At 43.3% G+C, this 23,170-nt stretch overlaps 1 protein-coding gene across 4 annotated transcripts in view; it reads right to left on the bottom strand.

The window, feature by feature from the left end:
- The window catches only part of DOCK8 (dedicator of cytokinesis 8), a 213,691-nt gene that overhangs the window by 36,436 nt on the left and 154,085 nt on the right, over positions 1 to 23,170 (bottom strand). For all 4 annotated transcript variants that reach the window (XM_045191179.3, XM_024555137.4, XM_045191172.3 and 1 more), the window contains 9 exons: positions 20,157 to 20,306; positions 18,350 to 18,463; positions 14,271 to 14,426; positions 12,221 to 12,360; positions 8,652 to 8,821; positions 4,908 to 5,053; positions 2,845 to 3,027; positions 2,360 to 2,489; positions 1,448 to 1,535 (listed from right to left, as the gene is read on the bottom strand). In XM_045191179.3, the coding sequence (XP_045047114.2) occupies positions 1,448 to 1,535; positions 2,360 to 2,489; positions 2,845 to 3,027; positions 4,908 to 5,053; positions 8,652 to 8,821; positions 12,221 to 12,360; positions 14,271 to 14,426; positions 18,350 to 18,463; positions 20,157 to 20,306 (1,277 nt within the window). The remainder of the gene's footprint in view (positions 1 to 1,447; positions 1,536 to 2,359; positions 2,490 to 2,844; positions 3,028 to 4,907; positions 5,054 to 8,651; positions 8,822 to 12,220; positions 12,361 to 14,270; positions 14,427 to 18,349; positions 18,464 to 20,156; positions 20,307 to 23,170) is intronic.

Raw genomic sequence — 23,170 nt, 5'->3', positions numbered from 1 at the left:
AAGAGAGGGAGAGAGACACTGATGTGAGAAACATTAATCGGTTGCCTCGCAACCCGACCGGGGATCGAACCCACAACCCAGGCAGGCACGTGTCCTGACCAGGAATCTAACCAGTGACTTTTCAGTTTGTGGGACAATGCCCAACCAACTGAGTTACACCGGTCAGAGCTTTTTGTTGTTGTTCATTGCCTGGTCTAGAACTTACGGACTCTGAGAACCAGTATCTTATAAATCAGTTCAGGAGACATAGAACAAGAATAAAATACCTAAACCAAATGGATGTCATTAATAAGACCAATAACTGGGCTTTCCAAGTAACATCTATAATAAAAATGTGTTTATCTCTTTAATGTTTTAAAATGAATTAGGGTCTCCAAGAGTCTTATAAGTGGATCAGAATGACGCATTCTGTGGCAACAACAAAGACAGTAACTTATATTTAATTATAAACTAACATTGTTACTCAAGTCTGCCCCACCCTCCACTCCCTTGTGATGGGTGCTTTACACACCATGGGGATACCCTTCCTACGCTGTGCCAAGTGTGTGGTGGGCGTGCCGTTAGCTGTGCAATGCTTTGCTCAGTGCACTCTGGGATCCGTTAGGTTACCTGCTGCTAAGGGGAAGAGCAGACATGTGCTATATATTCAACATACTTAGTTCTGTGTCCTCATATATCCAGATTATTGTGCATATACATACCTACACACACACACATCTCATATATTTCAATCCAAGCAAGATTTTTCTTATTTCTTTATAATTTTTTTTCTGATGATATACATAATACTACATCCATAGTAGGAATTAAGCAAAGCATAAAGTAAAAAAACATCAATTACTTCCAAAAGAAAACCACTGCTAGTATTTTGGTAAATTTCCTTCTAGTAAATTAAGAATGTATTTACTATATATAGTTAGAGATTTAAGATTCTACTCTCAAATCAAGTGTCTATCCTGCTTTTACTTCTTTAACTACATCATAAGCATTTCCCATATCATTAAAATGATTTCAAAACATTTTAATGCCAACCTAATATTTCCCTATTCTTGAGCATTTAGAATGTTTCCAATTTTAAAAAATAATTTTATGTGATGCCGATATAAACATCTCTGAAGAACAGGTCTGTGCACATTTTTGGAGAGGAAATGCAAATTGACATTACGTGATCCTGGGTACCCTGTGCTATCCCCAGCAGCAGCTTTGGAGAAGCTATCTGAGATGGCTAAATATTTGTTTTCTTTAAATGTTTATCAATGTGATAAATGTTTAAGAGCTGGAAATCATAACTTATACCTTTGATTATACCAAGCCCCTGGATGAACCGAATTTACATAGAATATGATTTTAGTTTCTTACCCTTGTAAGGAAATAGTAATACAAGTAGCCTGGGAAAAATAGTTTGGAACTTTAGGTAAAGGTAGCACAAAGTTGCTGAGTGACTCACTTATCTAGCTTCTCATTAGCTTGCCGCCAATGTGTCTGCTCCTTCTTCCATCTCAAATTTTCACTTAGGCATGAAAACCGGTCATTCCCTAGGAGTTCAGAAATGCATGATAAGAATTTGATTAGCGTGAAACCCTCCAAAATAACCAGAAGTGCTGTAATAATGTCAACTAAGAGGACTCAGCATTGTTTCTCTGGCTAATTAGAATCCATGCTGGATGCTGCTAAGAGACAAAGCCCCTGTCCGTGTCCACACTGGCTTGCTCTTTGATTTATAAGCTAGAGCTTTAGGAGAAACCCTGCCTTTCTGGGGTGCTGGTGAGCATGTTCTCATGAATGCAGGGTTCCAGTGAAACTCTGGAGGTTCTCGCTGAGTTACTGAAAAGGACAGGGTGGCTGTCAAATGAAGGTGCCCATCCACCCCTGAAACAGCTGAGCTCCTTTCAAGTTCCAATCTTCATGTCCCGTTGCATCAGGCGAGCTATCAGTAAGACTGAGGGTACCTGAGCCCTTCCCTCTATTCTGAATGATTTGGGGAGGTGATCTCGGAACTAGAACTACCCAGTGTGCTGACCATGCTCCACGGAGACAAGGTCAAATATCCTGTGGAGAGGCTTCAGCCCTGAGAGAGACACCTTTTCTCTCGTACTGTGACTCCCCTTCTTGGATGTGATCTCTAACCACCACCCCTGGGGACATTTCTGGGGCTCCTGTGACCTCAGGAAAGTAGCTTTCCCTGATAGACACAGGGCTAACATTATACACTCCATACGCAGAATCCCAAACCTGCTGGTCTCTATTCCCATAATGCCTTAAGTCAGTGATGGTGTCTCCTCATGTTGGGAGGACATTCCTTCCCACAGACGGCGCAGAACTCTCTGACAGAAAGCAGAGAAGGGCAGATCCAATGCACCTGGACCCCGGCGCCGCATCATCTCCCCTCTGGCCCCTTCACCACGGAGCAAAGCCTCTTCCAGTCTGGCCTTGACATCCCTTGACTTCTGCAGGACTTGGGTGCTGACTTTGTCAGAACTTGGCTTTCCCTGGACAGGACAGAGGGAGAAGGACATTGAGTTTGGTAAGATCTCTGTCCATGGGGAGGTCTATGTACTCCAGGTGGCTCCAGCCACTTTGGACATGTGCTACACAGAGACCCTGTTCTGGGGGATCCCATGGCTAAATCCTGTTCACGGGAGTGGAGCTCTCTCTGTAGAAGGCAGGGATCCTTTCCCTGTGGAATCTACAGAGGTTATGGATATGCAAGTAGGTATGGATTTTAATACAGAAATAAGAAAAATTACTGATGCCTCCATTGCCCAAAAAGAGGGGGACAAGGACAAGACAGGATGGGACTTGGGAGATGCACATGACTCTAAAACCGAGCCATCACACACCTACCTTGTACTCAAAGCACGAGACACAGATGAAAAGGAGATCTAAAATCCTGTTGAGTTGCATCGATGGCAGGTCAGCAATCCACTTCCTAATGAGGCTCTGGTCTGCGTTTTTCATGATCCAGAGGAAGCAGATCATGAGGTTTCGGGTTGTGTCGGCATTTAGCATGTTGTAATGCTTATAGGGCTGGAAGCAGGCAGATGGAGAAAAATGCAGGGGAAGAAGGTGAGCAACAGAAACATTGAAAGTTTTAGGGGGTGTTAATCTCTTAGAACACTCTAACTGTACTTTTAACTTGGCTAGGGTCTGTCTCCACGAACTTGGCCTTTTCCTACAGGGGAAGCTGTGTTCTTTGAGCTGGGCTGCCTGGACAAAGGGCTCACCTGGGGCAGTATTTGAGCCAGGCTTTTAGCCACGTATCTTTGGACATTCTCTGCCTCAGGAGCTCTGTGGTCTGGTGGCCTGCCCTGGACCTTGACCCCACCCCATGCCCGCAATCTCAATGATAAAAAGGGGCTCCCATGCTGCTAAGTATTTCTGCCTCAATCTGGACACTGGACAACTTAAAGCAGAGTCTTACAGTAGAGAACTAGCCTGGCTAGGTTCCAGAAATGCCCTAACTGTTCAGAATTTAACTTCTTTGTCACAGAGTCTAAAGTATAATATGCTCAACAAATTAACCAAATCCATAATTTAGTGGAGTCCTCTGCAATGTGACTTTAACCACAATTTATGTCTTCCTGGGTGTGTGGGTGTGGGACTTCAGGCTATTTCCTTTAATACATTGGCCACGAGAGTTCATGTTAGAGTGCTGGGCATCCTTTCTGCTACTTATCAAATTGGCACAAAGAACAGTATGTGGCCGCAGCCTTGGTGCATGTGACGTAGCTAACACCCAGTGGAATACAGTGGTGAATTTGCAATGAGGTATTTGTGAGTATGTGATGGAAATGTCGGTGTTGATGGGGATGATAGGGCTCATGACGTTACTTTAGTTTTTCTGAGTAGGGTGATAAGAAGATATGAAATCTTTAGATATAATTTCACAGGGAATATCTCCTAATAGATGAGCTTTGGACATTTGGCGTTTGCCCTTAGATCAAACGACAATGTAAAAGGCACCCGGCACCTCAAAAAGCTAACTTTCCTACGATGGATATTAGAAAGTGGAGGAAGTCATTAAACACAGTATTTTCCAAACTATAGGATGAGTGCTGTCAACTGTCAAATGTCTTTTTCTTCCTTCTGGCCCTCCAACCCTCATGGGGGTTTGTTTCCTGGGGATGTGGGTGGCAGGGTGACTACATGCTGGAGGAAAGAGAAGAAAGCCATCCAGCAAAGACAAGTTAGGTCTAGATGCTGCCTTCCCAGGAGAGAACCGAGTTGCGTGCTCCGCAGATAGTCTCTACACAGTAATGCTCAGTTAAACTAGCCGGAGGATGCAGAGCTGACTTGGCAAAGGGATGGTCAGAGATCATCCAGGAACAGAGAGAGACTGTGTCTCAAGTGAATCAGAAGGTTTATTCCAGGAAGAGCCCCTCTTTAAACCCACAGTCCGTGCGTGAGGACAGAGTCAAATGCCTTTGCTCAGAGTCTCTGGGAACCTAGAGAAGCTGAAGACCTTTGCTTAAGAAGTCTCTGTCAAGTAACCTTCACTCATTTTTTGGAGGCAGACACACTGTGAATGAGAAATACATAGAATAAACATAGCTCAAACCTCCCACCTGAGGGAGCCTTGGTTTGATCCTCTGCAATAATCTGATTCCCCAGGTTCACCTCTTTCCTGGTTTTCTGAGCCTTGACCTTGGCCCACTGAGACTGTCCGAATTTGATCTGTGACTCTCCTGCTGGGGCCAGCACCCTGCCCGACCATGCGCAGCCTCATCTGCACCGTTTCCCTGCACAGCTGCCAGCCTCATAGTGGCTCCTTCTAGCATCAAGCAATACAGCAGAAATCTCACTGCCTACTCTATGGTAGGTTCTACTAGGTGAATATGAGAACAAGCTCATCAGAAGATGGGAAGAGACATAAAATGAAAAATAAACTAGAGAAATGGGCAACATACCAGGGAAGACAGCATTGTTCCATTTGTCTTCAAATTAAAATGATTCCCAGCGATGGCCAGTGCCACATTCTGGTTAATTGCACCGATCCCTTCTTGTTCTTCATCCGAACCACTGGTGCGGTTTTTTCCACCACGGGGATCTGCAGCTGCAATTCAAACATCACTGGTTTCATCAATGCAGTCGTGCTCCTTGGCTTTTACCCAAAGGAGCTGAAAACTTATGTCCACGTAAACACCTGCATTCAAGTGTTTATAGCAGCTTCTTTAATAATTGCCAACACTTTAAATCAACCAAGATGTCCTGCAGCAGGCGAATGGATGAAAAAATTCTGGTACATCCAGACCATGAAATATTATTCAATACTAAAAAGAAATGAGCTAGCAAGCCATGAAAAGACATGAAAGAACCTTAAATGCATTGTGCTAAGTGAATGAAGCCAATTGGAAAGGCTACATACTATATGATTCTACTTCTGTAGCCTTTCCGATTGGCTTCATTCTATGTGATTCTACTTACGTGGCATCCTGGAAAAGGCGAAGCTATGGAGACGGTAAGAGTTAAGTGGTTGTGGAGGGTTAGGGGGAAGGGAGGGATGAATACGCAGAGCACAGAGGAGTATTCAGGCAGAGGAGCTCCTTATGGTACTACAGAGATGGATACGTATCACACATTTATCCACACCCTTGGGATGTACACCACCAAGAGTGAACCCAATGTAAACTATGCACTTTAGGTGATAACGGTGCGTCAGTGTAGTTTATCAATTGTAAGAAACCCACCATTCTGGTGGGGGATGCTGCTAATGGAGGAAGCGATGCATGTGTGGGGGCAGGAGGTACGTGTATGGGGAGTCTCTACACCTTCCCCTCAATTTTGCTGTAAGCTGAAAACTGCTTTAAATAGTTGTCTTATGGAAAAATACAATAAAAAAAATAAAAACAGTGGTCCTCAAAACCAACCCCAAAATTTAAGTCTTAAACAAAATCTTTGGTAATGTCAAGCCAAAGATGGTGCTTTCCTATGTCCCCTACCCAATACCCAATGTGTGACTGGTCCCTATCAGTCCTAAAGGCAGCACAGTAACTTTAAACCTGATGTTTAGCATTATTTATCTGTTACTATATACAGGGAAAAGCAGGCTAATAAAAAAGACAGAATGTCCAGGACAAGACGCTGCTAGAAATTAATGTTTCAAATTGTGAAAATGAAAATCTCAAAGCTTTCGTAACACTTTCCTATAATATTTAGAAAATTTATTCACATACTTTAAATAATAACTGAACATAAAGGAACCTATAATTGTAGCATTAAACAAGTATCTTATAGAATGACAAGCTATTATCATAAATTAAGCAATACTTTATTAATTTTTAAGTGTTGGAAGTGAATGCTAATTTATCACATCTGTAATAGAGACATACTTTACACATAGGTATGGAGGCATGCAAACAGAAAGGTTCAAAGGGTTGGTTTTTAAGAACACTACCAAAAAGTATTGGTAGTGTTCTGTATTTCTAAATACAGAAAGTACTTAGAAAATGCTTAGAAAAGTGTGTTAAAACACTTGCATCTGATTGATCTGTTAACAACTCATATTTTATTAGACCTGTCTACATTATCAGTATTTGGACCTTCAATTTTTCAGAAAAAGTAGAGTGTGAACAGTATTTTCATCTGCTAATGTTCTGCAAACAGAACTCAGTTTTTTTTAAGAGCTCAATTAAAAAAAAATAATTCAGTATTATGTTTTGAGGCAATTGGAGTTTTAAACAAATAGTAAAATGATTGACACATAGAACTTATATGAGACCTGATAATATTATAGGGATATTTGAGGATGCATTCTCACTTCCTTTAAACATGCATAGGGCCACGGGTACAAGAAAAGGAAGGAAGGATCTAAACATGTGCTGCACAAAATGCTCTTATAGAAGAAGTTCTCGTGCTTCCTGAGATGTAGGCGCCGTTTTCACCTTTTTCCTCCTGAGGAAAGGGAAGTCATTGAAAGGCTGAGGATCTCCTCAAAGGTCCCATATAGTAATAAATGAGCTGGAGTTTGAATTAAGTTGTATCCTCTTAATTTAATTTAATTTTTCTTATTTTTTTAATCCTCACCTGAGAATATGTTTATTGATTTTAGAGAGAGAGGAAGGGAGAGAGAAACATTGATGAGCTGCCTCCTGTACATGCCCTGACCAGGGATTGAACCCACAACCTAGGTATGTGCTCTGACCAGGAATCAAACCTACAACCTTTTGGTATATGAGACAATGCTCCAACCAACTAAGCCACCTGGCCAGGGCTATATCTTTTTTAAAGACTATATTCTTATTAGTTTATCAAACTAAAGATTACATATACAATAGATGTATTATATCACATTAATAATGGGATACTTTTTACTGTTTACCCATTTGTTACTAAATCACAAGCATAAGGTTCAATGCATAAGAAAAGAAATTATTGAGATTTAAAAGGTTCAAAGACAAAGTGCTAAAAAGTTTTGATCCCAAGTAACTGATTTGGAAAATTCTAATCAGCAAGGAATCTCTGGACAATGTGTGTGCTTTGGGAACAAACCAGTGATGGGTCTTTAAATGAGACTTTTTAGAAACTTTCGTGCAAATCTCTGGCAATGGTCCGCAAGATACCCTGCTCTGAACTACATCTTAAAAATCTGAAGATGACTCTGCTCTCCGCTCACCCTCCAGTCGGGCACTACGAGAGGAAGCTCTAGGCATCTCACCCCGCAGCTTGCTCACCCTGTGTACTAAGCTTGCTTCTGTCATTTCCTTGGCTGTTTTTTTGCTCATTTGATGAGCTAAATAATTCTTACCAACAATGATTTTAGAAATAATTTACTCACACATGAATGATACTTTTCATTAGAGGAAGCAGGAAAATGCGGATGGTTCCAAGATTCCAAGGATTATTGCCTGCCGGGATGCTGGGCTCATGTGAGCATTCCTCAGACCCCAGGATGCTTCATCAGCCAGGGGGCAGTGGAAATTTCTAAGAACCTTTCTTGAGTTAGGGGAAAAGCAAGAACCATTCTGAAGTGGTCAGAGTCCTGTGTGTGTATGTGTGTGTGTGTGTAGGCAATGGGATTGTTTTTCTCAGGTGCAGGGCATTTTCTTTCATTTACATTCCCTAATCCACACTGTAATACACACCCTTTGAGACAATTCATCCTTTCCTCTCTTTCTTTGTGAGTTACCTACTTCCAAACCTTAGCATCGGCTTCTTAGTACCAAAGGCAAAATTCCTCTGCTATGGCAGAATGTCCTAATGCTGAAGGACACCATGCTTTATTATTTTTTTGGCATGGAGCGATTGTTTATGTTCATTTGCAGCTGCTTCTTTGCTTAAGCACTCATAAAAGAAAAGATAAGGAGTACCTTTATTTTAAGGCATTGGAGTAGTAATCTCCAAAGGGATTGTGATTCTGTTATTATCTCATCCTTTGTGGTGTATAGTTTACAAAGTTCACTATATACCACCAGACCAATGAATGAATGAATGAATGAATGAACAAATAATTTCTACATAAAAAACATACACAGGGCTATGTGCCTTAAACAAAAAAACGTATTGGGGCTGTAAGAAGGTTTGGGGAGCACCAGTGAGCAGAACTGTTCACATAACCATATCAGCACTAGAGCTAACGACAGAAACCTCATTCAAGTGGAACATTTGGCAGGGTCCCCCATCAATCCAGAGAAGGAAACAGAAAGTATGGTTACCTGTAAAGTCATAGAGCTGTGGCAAAGCATCCAAAATGATGCCAACCAAAGGCAGGTAAAGGGCAGCAATTTTGACCTTCACCTCTGGTTTGACACAGCGTGGGTCCAGGTCGTGAGAACTTAGCAGGCTGTGAATGGCACTGACGGCTTTCCTTTGCACTCTGCTGACCCTGTGGCACAACACGGAACACTAGAGGTTATGGAGGTTCTGAGGGAGAGTACCCGAAATGGTCTCAAACAACAAGGCATGACCAGAATGCTCCTAAGCAATGGGGTGACAGTGTGAAAATCAATGGGGTGGCAGTGTGTACAGCTCAGAGACAGACTACCTGTGTTCTAGTCCTGGGTCTGCTGTTAGCATGAAGTTTCCAAGTTCATCATGTTGTAGCACCAAGTACTTCATTACATTTTATTGTTAAACAATACTGTATGAGTATATGACCTTTTATTTATCCACTCATCAGTTGGTGGATATTTGGACTGTTTCAACTTTTTTAAGATTTTGTTTATTTATTTTTAGAGAGGGGAAGGAAGGGAGAAAGAGAGAGAAACATCGATGCATACATGAGAGACACATCAGCTGGGTGCGTCTCGCATGTCCCAAATTGGGGACCAGGCCCAAAACCCAGGCATGTGCCCTGACTGGGAAATAGACCCTGCAACCTTCTGGTTTGCAGGCCAGCACTGAAGCTACTAAGTCACACCAGCCAGGGCTCCACTTTTTGACTATTATGAATTATGAATGCTGCTATGAATATTTTTATATAAGCTTTTGTGTGGATATAAATTTTATTTCTCTTGGGTATATACCTCAGAGTACAATTACTGGATCATATGGTAACTCTATGATTAACCTTTAGAGGGACTTCAAAGTGTTTTCAACAGTGGCTACACCATTTTACAACCCTAGCAGGAGTGCATGAAGTTTCCATAGTCTGTTTGTCAACACTTGTTACTGTCGGTCTTTTTTATTAGCCACCCTAATGGGTATGAAGGTGCTATGGACTGCATGTTTGTGACCCCCCCAAAATTCACAAGATGAAACCTAATCCCCAAAGTGATTGTGTGGGCCTGTGGGAGGAGATTAGGTCATGAGGGTAGAGTCCTCATAAAGGAGACCCCAGGGAGCTCCCTTGCCCAATTCTGCCATGAAGGACACACAGAAGATGGCCATTCTGAACTAGGAAGTGGGTCCTCACCAGACACTGAATCTGCTGGCACCTTGGTGCCAGGTAATTTCCACATGCTTGAAAGCATTATGGATTTATTTAATTTTTTAAAAGATTATTTATTTATTTATTTTTAGAGAGGGGGGAAAGAGAGAAACATTAATGTGTGGTTGCCTCTCATGTGCCCCCCACTGGGGACCCAGCCTGCAACCCAGGCATGTGCCCTGACTGGGAATCGAACCAGAGACCCTTTGGTTTGCAGGCCCACCTGAGCTACACTAGCCAGGGTGAAAACATTACAGATTTAATGATGTGTGGACATCTGTGGACACCCCCCAGGTAATGGGGGTTGCAGGGAGATCCATTAGAAACTGGAGGTGTGGCTCCTTTCAGGGGTCCAGGTACTAAGATCTGTCCCCCTGGCGCTTGCCTACCACAGATGGGCAGGTGTTGGTGGGTCTACAGATTGTCCTGGCAGCAAAAGAAGTACTGACCAAGAGGAAGTATTGTTAAAGGATGAGATCTTTCCGAGAGTTCGGTCCACATGGTAAAGTTTGTGGGAGTAGTTCTAATAACTTACCAGGAGAGTAATTGACAACCCAGAAATCAGGGATTATTGTGTTGCTGAAGGGATGATACTCTTAATTAGTAACCCACTGGGGGTTAGAAAAGGTAGGGTGTGTTTTGCTAGTACAATAACAGCAACATATTTACAAGGAATCAAAACAGGTGTCAGGGCTGTTTCTCCAGACATCTGACTGGAAGGGAAACAGAAAACAGAACTACTGCTAATGTGATTAATAAGAGTACTTTCAGAAATCATGTAAATCACTCCTATTAAAGGACAGTTAAGTGTGTGTGTGTGTGTGTGTGTGTGTAGGCAGTTTTCTTTGGGCTCAGAGCTCCGTGTTAGCACCTTGTCAGAATGTGTCAGGGCACTTTGTGTTGCTGTGGAAATTCATGTTAATTATAGGCTAGAAATGCTACTGAGAAAATTAAGAGGAGTTTAGTTAGAGTTAAGAGAAGATGAAACTGAAGCCTTGGAAAATGAAGCTCACTAAGGATACTCTTGGAGGGAGGCAGAATTTGGAGCTAAACACAGGAACTTTCCCACACTTACTAGGAGACAGAGGCATGCATTTACTTAGGCAATATCCGTATGAGCAAAGCAGGTAAAATCTATTTGTTAGTGCAGTTACACTAACTTGGATGTGCTCCTGTAATAGTTTCATGCAGATATGCCCTGTTTCTTTCACTAAATTATAAGCACTTTGAGAGAGAACTTGAGAACTCCCAGTTAAACAAAAATCTGTAACATACAGCCACACTGCCATTCATCAGCATACTTTCCCCCAGAAACTTCTTCAGCAGAGGAAGAGAGAGGTCCAAGCCATAGAAATAGGTTTTCCGGGCTGGGGATGGTGTGGTAGGGAGAGTGAGCGCCGGGGAGGGACTTGGAAGAATGCGCCTCTGGATTTGGTTCTGCTATGTAACTTTGGGCAAGTTCCTTCACTTCTGTGAGTCTAATCTAAACACCGAATTACATTCCAATCCTAATGATCTTGGGATCTGAGGCCCTAAATGGTGAGCTCTGTGGGGGCAGGGAATTTTGTCTGTTTTGTGCGCTGATTCTGATAGGCTCCAACACTCAACTGTGCCTGCCCCATCTACGGCATTCAGCAATTGTTCATAGAATATATAATATTTTGGAAGGCACTGCCTCCTTTCGTCAAATCAGGTAGACAGTGTTTTTCCGATCATAAGGGCTCGTGGAGCATAGGGAGCAAAGAAAAGAAGAGGGTGGTCGACCATCCTTCCTGTCCGTTGACTTCAAGGCTGGATACTGCCACATGCCCCTCGGTGATCAGGTTTACAAGAAATCAAAGGATTTACAAGCCCCAGACCTGTGCCATCTCTTAGCTTGGGAGGGTCTCTTTACAAGAAACCTTATAAATCTGGACAAAGGGCAACTGCTTTCTCATTAGCAGCCACTTTCTTTGTCAGCATTGAGCCTGGTGGCGTCTTGCTGCTACCTCTGTGTGCACACTGACCCCCCCCCCCCCGCCCCCCCGCCCCACCCAGGGGCACATGTTGAAAATGGCTTCATTCCTGAGGAGTTTACTAATCAAGCAGCTCTGGGAAGCCTGCTACGCAGTAGAACTGGTAAGTTCTTCTCAATGAAAAGTGGCTGGAAAATGCCATTCCATGGTTTCTCTCCCTCCCCCATGCCTTCCACATTCCTGTGGGCATAGTTTTCTGAAAGCACCGATGCGCTTACTCTTCGGAACTGGTGAATGGCAACGTTGTTCACCAAGCACAAGGGGGCGAACTGCAAACTTTAGTAGGTAGCAGATTTTTTTTTTTTTGCTTTGCATTCCAATTTCAATGTCAGAAACATACCCTTCCCCTTCAGCATCCAGGGAAGCAGCCAGTTCAGTGAAGAGAAGCCCCGTGAGGAAGTGCTGCTGGCGGTACTCCGGAGTCAGATCGAACATGCTGGCAATCTTCTGGTCCTGGAAACTGGAGCAGGAGCTCGAGTTCTGCAGAAATGCAAGGGGCGGTTCTATGAGTAACAAGAACTGGAATTGAGATCACGAGAGCTGGTACTTATCGAGCACGTAGTATGGCCAGGATTTGTAAGCACTACCCAGTGAGGCAGGTACCACTACTATCTCTATGGGACAGATGAGGAAACCAACACGTAGAGTGGTCACTTAGCTTCCCCATCCCCACATAGAGAGGACTGCCCATTGGGAAAGATATAACAGAAGCATCCAGAGTCTATTACACAGTGAGTAGTACTTCCTTCCCACCCACAATCAAAGGTTGAAGATGAGAATCCTAGGATAACAATTGGATAGGGAAATGGGAGCTGGATCCAATGCTGGAGCTGTGAGCAGGCAAGTCCTCTCTGACAAACTGCCTCCGTTGAACAAACAGGCCCCTGGATACTGCGCTGCACTATGCGTCGTTTGCACACAGTGTTTGAATTTGGCTGGTCTGGAAACTAGAAGCGGTGTCACGTCGGGAAGTGTCAGACTGGCCAGTCTGAGGCAGTCCCTGCGCCTACGGGGCACACTTTCTATTTCACTAGGAGAATCTAAAATGTCTCTGGAAACCCTTGACATTTTCCTAACTCCTTGGGGTGGTTACAAGGGAAACGTGGGCGAGGACCTAGGGCAAAGTTAGCACATTGGGAATTGCTGCTTGCAAGACAGGTCCTTCTCAGTCCACACTCACAGTCACGGAGCTACTATCTGGCTCATGTCTTCTGGCAAGATTATTATTATTTTTTAATTAATAAGACAAGCCTTACCCTTTGTGCTAGTATCAAGGAATATGCAACAGAAACAGAACCTAATATTGAGAAATCCCACTTGCTTCTCTGAGCTACTGATTTGCTCCATATAAATGGAATGTTGACTATAAAATAGCATTTCCTTAAAGTTCTTCTAGAGCACACTAATCCCTTGAGAAATCTATGGAAGAAAAACAAAAAGTTTCTGGAGTCAAATCATGTTGGGGATCACTGCTTGTCATGCACCCCTCCCATTTCTTCCCGCACCACTCCCCGGTGTATTCACAACTTACATGAACAAGTTGGAGACTCTTGGATGGCCTTCTGCAAAGAAATCTGTCAACACAGGGTTTCCAAAACTGATATGACTTTGGAATCCTGTATTTGCTTACTACCTCTCAAAATCGTCCAGAATCTGGGGCCCACTGAACCTAACTGGAGAAACACTGTTCTTGGCTGAAGTCCTGCCTCTAAGTATTAACGCGTGTGTTACTCTTTTTGGCTGATCATGTCCCAGACTTGTTAGAAATACACTCTCTATAAAACAGCCCGTTTGCTTGGTTTATAATGAGCTCTTTTCAGTGCTTCAAGAGCTAAGTTATCTGGACTATGATTCAAGGTGGATTCATGTTGTGCTGAATTCCATTCTGTAAGAGTATCAGGAAAAAGGTCTAAGAAAGTTCAAAGATATAACACCCATGTTAAAAACTACTATTAGATCATTTTGGAATTAATATAAAGGAGCCTGCAATTTCATAAATTTTGTGGTGCAGGGGTTTAGGAAAAGTGAAGTGAGTAAAGGAGACTATCAAGCTAAAGTAGAAAGATGATTAATGTGAGACAGAAAAAGACATGTGACTTTTCTACAAATTTCTAAATTTTCATAGTGTACATGGAGTCCTTGCTCTACTTGGCCTCAGCAGGGACCCTGGAGCCTAGAGAGACACCAGTCACGCAGCACGCAGATGACCAGTGAGGTGGTGCAGCTTCGGGTAGCGTACTTGTATGTATCTGGATCAACCGATCCGCTTCAATAGTTTTCAATAGCTTGATTTTTCTTTTAGTTAAAAACACCAACCTTTACAGAATAAGTGACTAAACGAAGCTGATGCAGAGAAATAGCGAGTACAATTCTTTCAGTGAGCCGATTACCTGGGAGGATATGGAGGGACAGGGAGATACTGGCGCAGTGTCAGCGTTCATGAAGAAGAGGTTCAGATTGAGGTAATGCTCGTGGCTGCAGAGGATTCTCAGGAACTCCAGCCTCATGGAGATGAGGATTGGGAGGCTGTTCAGCTTGGCTGACAGCTGGGAAGAAAAACGAGAAAAGGACAGAAGCATTTATTATAAGGTCAATGGAGTTGAGGCTGACAGACACAAAAACATCCTTTCGCCCCAGATTAAGGCTGTCGGGTTAATAAAAATGAACAGGACAGCGTGACAGATGGCAACCTGTATCACAAGGAGGCCCAGTTAAGTTGCCCTCCCTGCACTGTTTCCCTTCATGCTTCTAGCCTAACCCCCGTCTAAAATGAGCGCTCCGGTCCCGAATCCCAGTCTTGTCGAATCTCTAATACCACGGCAAGCCTCTGCTGGAAGTAATCTGGAGGTATGTCAGTGTAACACAGTATAATTAATTTTACAAAAAACCCTACTGTGTCCAAGAAACTAAATGAAAGGAGGGGACCCCACATGGTGCCACACAAAACTAAGGGACTGTGACTAGATGGCCTTAAAGCTGCAAGTGTTCTTTTGTAGTTTCTAATTAAAGACCCCCACAGGAAGTTTGCAAACCAGTTCCCTGGATGAGAGCATCGAAGCACTTAGAAGAGTATGTAGTCCCTGCAAAAAAGCCATGGTGTTTGCTTCAAAGGGGGAGAGGAAGAAGGAGAGGAGGAAGAAACAGAAAGCTGAAAGAGTTTTCAGGAAAAATTTTTCTTTAGCAAACAAACCATGCAATTAGCAATAAAAAGCTGACAACGGTGACAGTCTGGAAGAGGTCTCTTGCTTCCCTCCCGGGAAAGTTGACAACTAAAGGACCCTGGCTCAGTGGGCTGTGACTCAGAGGCAGCTCCTCTTCAGGCAAACTATGGGAAGAAGGGCTTTGATGGACCGTGAACCTACCAATATGTCATTATAAACGCCCTCCCGCCTTGGCACAGGGAACCAACACCTCATCCTTACAGATGGACATGCCTCCTCTTCATGCACTTTAAGAGCAGTTTTATAAATGATATAATTTAAATGAGCACATATTTTCAGCCATTTTAGGAGAAGCCATTGTGTTGTGGCATTTTTGCCTGGAGAACCAATTGGTAGTTAGACATTTATTTGAAACAAATGAATGCCATTATGTATTATGTAAAAATAAAATAAAACATATGACTTCTGTGTAAGAACAGTGATGAGAACCCACACGTTTATCAATGTATGTTGTTGGCTAATTTTGGACCAAAGGGGCCACCAGCAAATTGAATTGGTCAGAACCTGGTCTTACGCTCATCACTCATTCACAGAGTTGTTGGATCAAGCCAGCTATCAGGACGTGAATGCATGAGATATTTACACTTGAAAAGGCCACACTGTGGGTATCTTTCATAGTTCCCTTGAGACTTCATTGAAGACAGAAATTTCAAAAATAACTTTTGTGATGTTTAGAACAGAGTAAGGTGCAGTTCCTGAAACATCCTCCTCAGAGGTCAGGACCCACAGTGGCCGCCTCGGTGGCCCTACCCAAGGGACGTGTGCCAACTTAGTGGCACGTTGAAAGTAACATAGAGCAACTGAAAAACTAGATTTTTCTATCGTTAGTGACTATTAATAAGAGACTAAGTTTATATTCGTGGTCACAAAGTCCATAAATGACAAAAAACATGACAGAATATTTGAATCAGGTTATGCAAAATGACGAAATCAGAGGACTTTGGAAGAATAGAACTTGCCCCAGACAAGATGCTCATACTGTATCTGGATGGCTGGGCTCAACGAGTTACTTCACCATTGACTGGGGCCATGACTTTTCAGGCCTGTGTGCTACTCACTGTGCTAAGCAATACCCATGGTGTCACTGGCAAACACAGAGCACACATTCAGAACGTTTAAACCTCAATAAATCTGATGCATTCGTATCTTTTCTCAGACCAGGAAGCTACTGTCCCAAATGTTGAAACCCCCAAATGACAGATGTGCTTAATGGCATCACTGGCCTTAGAACACGGGTCTCCAGATTTCTAGCCTAAGGTTCTCTGGCATTGGAGACTGGAAAGAGGGAGAAAAAGGAGAGTAAATTAGAGGTACACTCTAACTTAAAGGAAAAGGAAAGGATTAAAAAGAGAAAGAGAAGAGAAAGGAAAGAGAAAAAGAAAATTAAAATGTGCATTTGCAGGGCTGGTACATATCTACTTTTGATTGTTTTATTTGCCTTTTGCTAATAAAAACTGCCCACAATGAGCAGTGATGAAGATTCTCTCTGTGACCAAACTCTAGTCAGGCTCAGTCTTCAGGTGTACCCTCAGGAACCCAATTTTAGCAAAAATCCTGCTAAGACAGTTTACTTGCAACCTCCCACCCTTGATATCAGAGCACCTTTAATATCTGACCAAATAAACCCTCATCTCTTACCATCCTCCAGATGGAGGTGATCACCCTCGCCTGCCTTCAGCAACAATCCTGTTTGGTCTCTTTAGCCAGAATCTTCCCTTTCCTCTGATGTTTCCTTCCTCTCAGTAATTACTCATCCACTGACCACCCCCACTCTACTCCTTGGCTATAAATGCCCACTCTTCCTTGTTGTATTCAGTTTGGAGCCTAATCTCACTCCCTTATTGCAAAACCCCATCTCAGTGGTCCCCATACCTATCACGACAGTGCTGAATAAAGTATGCCTTACTGTTTACTGGCATCATAAATAATTTTTTCTTTAACAGCAGCTAAACCTGGACTTACAGTGATGTTCTAGTATCTCCTTTCTATACATAATCTCTTGGAAAACAGATTGACTTCTATTCGTAATTCATTCGATGACCTGTAATCCTAAACCCCTAAGAGGGATGGCGCATTCCCCACCACTCCAATCTGGTGGAATGTGGACCAGAAGACCCACACAAGGTCAGGAGGTCAGAGTGCAGCAGGTGTTGGTGCTCTGGGACTTCCGATGTTTCCTTAGGGTTCTCTTTTTATAAGTCAGTGTTCTTACTGGGAGTTCCTTTAGCGAAGTCATGGTCTTTTTGGGGGGAAGGACAGATCTTTTTATTTTACAAATGAGGAAATGAGACCCACAGAAGTTGAGTGACTTCAAGCTCACTAAGGGATTAACCACAGGGAGCCAGGCCTGGTGGAACAGGGTGATGAACGCATTGTGCCTGGGAGTCGAGCAGACATGGCTCTTTTCTCCCTGGACTAGTTACATTACCCCTCTAACCCTCAGCCTTACCATCTGCAAAATGTTGATAACAACACCTTGCAAAGAGTAAAAAAACGACTTTTATAAAGTGGCTAACAGAGTGCCTGGCACAGAGGAAGAAGCCAGTGGTGGTGACCGTGGCGGTGAAGGCGGAGGCGGTGGGTGCCAGTGATGGCGGGAGTGGCAGGTGATGCCATGGAGGCAGGCAGGGGTGGCAGTGCAGACGACAGTGGTAGTGATGTTAAAACAGGGTTATGGAAAGAAAGGAGTAGTGACAATGACAACTGCTATTTATATTACTATTTTTGGGGCAGTCTGGAGGGGGCAGTGAACATAAGAATTCCATTTTAAAATCTGGGGAAATGGCACTAAGATTCTTGGATTACAAAATATTTCCTTTGTGCTCAGTGAAATTCAGTCCACTTTTTATTTTATCAGGGTCCTTTAGAGTCAGAATTTCACAACTACAATTTCATTAATTACTTCGTATGTGAAAAGAGACATCATACTTTGAATTCTATACCTGGTCAAAAGTAAATGCTAGTCATGTAATTTCCATTAAATGTTAAATTGACAAAGCAGATCTTATCATTAGCAAATTTTAGTCTCCGTAGATTAACTTGCTAGCCCTTCAGCACTGGCTTGGTGAATGCTCTAGGAATGAATGCCAGGCACCGCGTCTGCGGATGTCCACGGCATCAAACTCGGAACGTTCAAGAGCCAAGCTGTCTGAGTTGGCAATGACTAAGAGAGCACACCACGGCCATGAGCATCACACGGGACAAGAGGGAACCAGGAATGACGTGGCCGTGCCTGAGGGGACACTCACCTGGTTGCAGTAATGTTTGATGAGGTTAAACACAAAGCCACGATCCATGAGTGAGAGAAGGTCATACAAGAAGAAAGCGAGGCTGATATTCATCTTTTCCGCCTGATCGTTTTCCTTAAAAATAAACAGCAAACACCCAAATCATTCCGTGACAAACCCTGGTCATAAAATCCCAGGTGCCTGGTGGAAAAATTGGGAGAGGCAGGTCCTATTTTTATAGTCAGTGCTCCTCTGGGAGACACTGGGCAAAGCAGGTAACCCTGCAAAATTGGAGCAAATACCATTTAGAACTTAACTGAAGCCAGGGGTGTTAGGTTGAATCAAGTAATTCTCTCTCTACTGTTAATGCTAAGGTACATTTCCTTCTAGTCTTTTTTCCTACATGCATATTTATATGTATATAATTGAGCTCATTCTCTATATACAATGTTGGTCCTGAATTTTTTCATTCAATGGTACATAATAAACATTTTCCTATATTCTAGTCTCTCCTTTTTCTTCACATGGCTCTACCATAATTTATTTGATTCTGGTAAGTGCTGTTTTGGCAAAACTAACTTGAAATGTACCGACCATCTTCAATGAGACAGATTCTTGTAAGGACTGTTCCAGAAAATCAAATCTGGATAAAATAATCCATTTTTACCTACGGGCTTTTTTCCCTCCAATTAGGCAGGATCCCCAGCCTAAAGGGTCACAGTCACACACGGTAGAGTGAACTCGTGCATAAACTGAGGCCAGGCTTTTGTTTCCATTACTTCACAGTGCTCATATATCTGAAGGGTTTTACAGTACTTCAGAGCAACGGGAATTCACTTGTTCATGGTCACGTGTCCTATTCTCAGAATGATAAATCCGTTGTCTCTGATACTACTGAAGATATTTTCCTCATGTTGTATTGTTCAGTTTGCCAATCCAGGCCAAGCTGACCAGTCACCAGCATGGATGAAGACCTGACAAAGAAGATTCCCCCGTATCACTGAGCAGCACGTCCTCATGCTCCCAGCATCCTCTGCAGGGGCCACTCCTGAGCAGTAGACACAACTGTCTGAATATCCTGGCATGGAATTGTCGGTCTTGGTTTTGCTGCTAGCTGTGTGACTTTTGGAAAGTTTACCAACCTCAATGTGCCTCATTTTTCACACCCACCAAAATGGAGACACCGTTGCCGCCCTCACAAAGTTTGCCGTGAGAAAAACCAAGTGGTCATTTCTCCCGAGCACTTGGTACAAGTTCGTTACAATGAGAAAGGTATTAATCATGATCATTGCTGCCTCAAATTTTACATCTGCCTTCAAAATTTTGTTTTATTTCATTTTATAAATTTAACTTTCTATTTTAAAAGCATTTTCAACTTAAAAGAAAAGGTTCAGGAACAGTACAAAGAACTCCTGTATACCCTTTAACCAGGTTCATCAGTATTTGACAGGTTGCTACATTAGCATGATTGTTCTCTCTATCTATATAATTTTTCTCTGACCCATTAAAGAGTAGGTTGCAAATATCATGCCCATTTACCCCGTAATGCTTCAGGGTATGTTTCCTAAGAACAAGAATATTCTCTCTCATCTCTACATTGAAGCAATAATTTAAACTATTGCAATTCTATGTTGCAGTTTCTTCATAGCAATGCTCCTGCCCCACCGCAGGGTCCCATCCAGTATAAACTGCAGCATTTATTTGTCAGGTATAGTCAGTCACATTCAAATCACTGTTTTAAGAGGATGCCTATTTTTCTCTGATTATGAACACAGCAGATGTTTCAGGTGAAACATTTAGAAAGTAAAGAGCAAAATGACACAATTACCTTCTGAGGCTTTACTACAAGGGCTGCAATCTCCGAGGTGACCACATTGACAATGGTAGTTATGTCATCTTTGAAACGGTCGGAAAAGCGAGTCCTCCGAAAATTGTCCTGTTTGTCCGTGTTGTGTACGTACTGGGCCATGCTTTTCACCTATAGTGGGGGTGGAGGGAATGTCAACATGGAAGCTGGTGACCAGCCTGAACACTGCGGAAAAGGAGAAAAGGCTGGAAGAAGAGCTCATTAACAATACACTTCCTAACACTTTATTGGTGCTGGTCGTTGCCCAAGCAGGAGGCTCTGGACTAAAAAATGCTCCTGACATGCAAATGGTTACCATGGTGGCGGGAGGTGGGAAGGGTGTCCTCTTCTTGACCCCAAGTCAGGGAGCTTCCTCCTTGCTGCTGACAAAGCCAGAGAGCTTAATTTTTTAGCTACTGTGTCATAAGACTCCCCTTCTCTCAACTGCCGACGTCAGGCGGGCAGACCTGGGCTGGGCTGCCCGAGCCACGTAGCTCTCAGTCTGTCGTAACCCAGCGCACTACCGACAGAGGGATGGTTTACGGGACTGTTTTGGATGTGAACTGATGTCACTGCTATCCCTGAAACCACAGCAAGGAGAAGTGGGAAGAGATGTTCCTCCTATCTTGATTTCGAGTTGAAATGGAGAGCGTGTTTCTTTCCAGGAACAATTCTATAGGGTGCTAGCTGGAAACTTGACCACTATTTGGAACATTGCCTCCAAGAGAAATTATGTTTTCAGTTCTATAAGACTAACTTGTTTTACATATATTTTAAATATGTGTATTTATATATGTATAAAAATACATATTTATATATTTCAAATATACTTATATATTCATTTATGTTTTATATTTGAAATACATATACATTAAAATAAAAACCTGTGTGTCAGTTGGTGACTGTATTATGACCAGTACATCACCAGCTCAATGCCTACCACGATTCTAAATCGAGATCATGCTTATGTTTTGGACTTTTCCCTGGGACCAGGAGATTTGTGGGTCCACACGACTCCCTTGGATACAGTCTGAGTTGCATCTTGGCCTTGTTGGAATCTGCTGGGAGCGATTAGGAACAGTCTGTTGGGAAAGATGGGGAGTTCTGCTGCTAGTTGGGTGCCTACCCTCTGAGGTCTTTTTCATGAATGTGTCCAGGCTAGTCAGGGAACTGCTGCGAAAAGAAAGGGCCCTGGAAGTTAAATCACCCACATTTGCCTGAATGTGACCCCCCAGGTCAGGGCTGGACAAAGAGGGGAGAAAGATAGTTGTATGGGGAAGGACTCCTGCTCCTAAGAGCTATATGGGTGAACTTCTTTGCACTAACAGCAGATTTCTTTTTAAGAGTGCAGGACTGGCAATTTTCACCAGCACTGAGACAAACAGATATTAAAAAAAAAAAAAAAAAAAAAAAAAAACAAGGAAAAGGTAAGTTAAGGAGAGAAAACAGGCTGATAAGCTTTACATGCTTCATGTGTAAGATAATGCCCTGGCCCGCCTGGGGAAGACCTGAGAACACACAGCCCTGAAGCCCCGTGTCAGAGCATGGCTTCTCTTCGCTGTGAGGTTCTTCTCGGGCCAGCCCACATGGACAAGTCTGCACCCCAGTCTCACACAATTGGTGAGAGGACCTAAGGAGGGGTGGGAACTGGACCCCATTTTTGTCTGACAGTCCTGCCTCTCATTATGCTAACAAAGGACCTGGGAAGACAAGGCCTCTTTGTTTGGCGCTACCCTATTCCTGATCCTCTGCTGGCTACCCTACCCAGCACCAGGCTTTTAGAGCTCACTGTGGTACTCGGCTCCTGCCTGCTGAGCCTGGCCATTCTACAACCAAATAAATAATTCTCACAATACCGCACTTCCAACCAATGGCCTCTTTCCAGACCGTCAGCAACTTGCCAGCTACCGTGTCCTTTGTATCTCTAAGAGGAGCACCCAATAGAAATATCAGTGGATGCTTGGCCCATTATTTGTACGGTGGGGTAAGGCAGGAAAATATTTTCCCTCATATTGGCCTTTGTGACCTACTCAAAGCAGGGTACCTCCAAAGAACACCTTGGTGCAGAAGTTCATGTCCTGAGTAAACTAGGTCACCCATTTACCACTGGGTTCCCAAGGTCTGGCTCAGAGGTTTACAGAAGCACAGAGATTTATTCATTAGCAAGTTTCAAACTCACAAAAGGAGTGTTTAACGGCTCTAATGCCAAAGCGGTTGTTCATTACTGCTTGGGCATTAACACAACTGAAAGGTGTTAAGCCTCCTAGGTTGTTGGCCAAGTTCAAGGAGAGGCTGTCCTTTCTTTCTTGTCAAGATTCTTGGGCAAAATAAAACTCTCTTGGTTATCATCATCATCATCATCGTCTTTAATCCTTACCTGAAGAAGATATGTTCATTGATTTTAGAGTCGGCAGAAGGGGGGGGCGTGGGAGGGAGGGGGAGAGAGAGAGAAAGAGAGAGAGAGAGGAAGGGAGAGAGAGAGAGAGAGAAACATTGATGTGAGAGAAAAACATTGATTGGTTGCCTCCCATATGCATCCAACCCACAACCTTGGTATGTGCCCTGACTGGGAATTAAACCTGCAATATTTGCTGTAGGGAAGGATGCTCCAACCAACTGAGCCACCCAGCCAGGGCCTGTCTTGGTTTTTAAGTAAGTTCCTGGGCATTCATGAAGCAAATGTATGAACAATGCAGGGAGGGCTGGGCGCCTTGTCTGAGCCTGAGATCAGTTTCCACACAAGGTTCTGGATGGGGCTGACATTTTCCATTTGTCCCACCCTATCCCTTAGATCCATTTCTTGCCCTTTTCTGCCTGTCTCTGAACCTCAAGAAGCTGATCTCCATAGACTACATCTCTCAGGCCTCCTTGGGCTTCTGGCTGAAGTTGGCCAATGGAGCCGCCAGCAAGGGATGCATGGGTGGGAGGACAGAGAGGTCCCAGTATTTGTCCACTCCACTGCCCTCATGCCCACCACAGCACGGTTCCTGGCAGTG

This window comes from Desmodus rotundus, chromosome 1 (assembly GCF_022682495.2).
Source record: "Desmodus rotundus isolate HL8 chromosome 1, HLdesRot8A.1, whole genome shotgun sequence".
NCBI lineage: Eukaryota > Metazoa > Chordata > Mammalia > Chiroptera > Phyllostomidae > Desmodus > Desmodus rotundus.
Note: the sequence above shows the minus strand (reverse complement) of the source record. Positions and strands in the feature narration are given on the sequence as shown.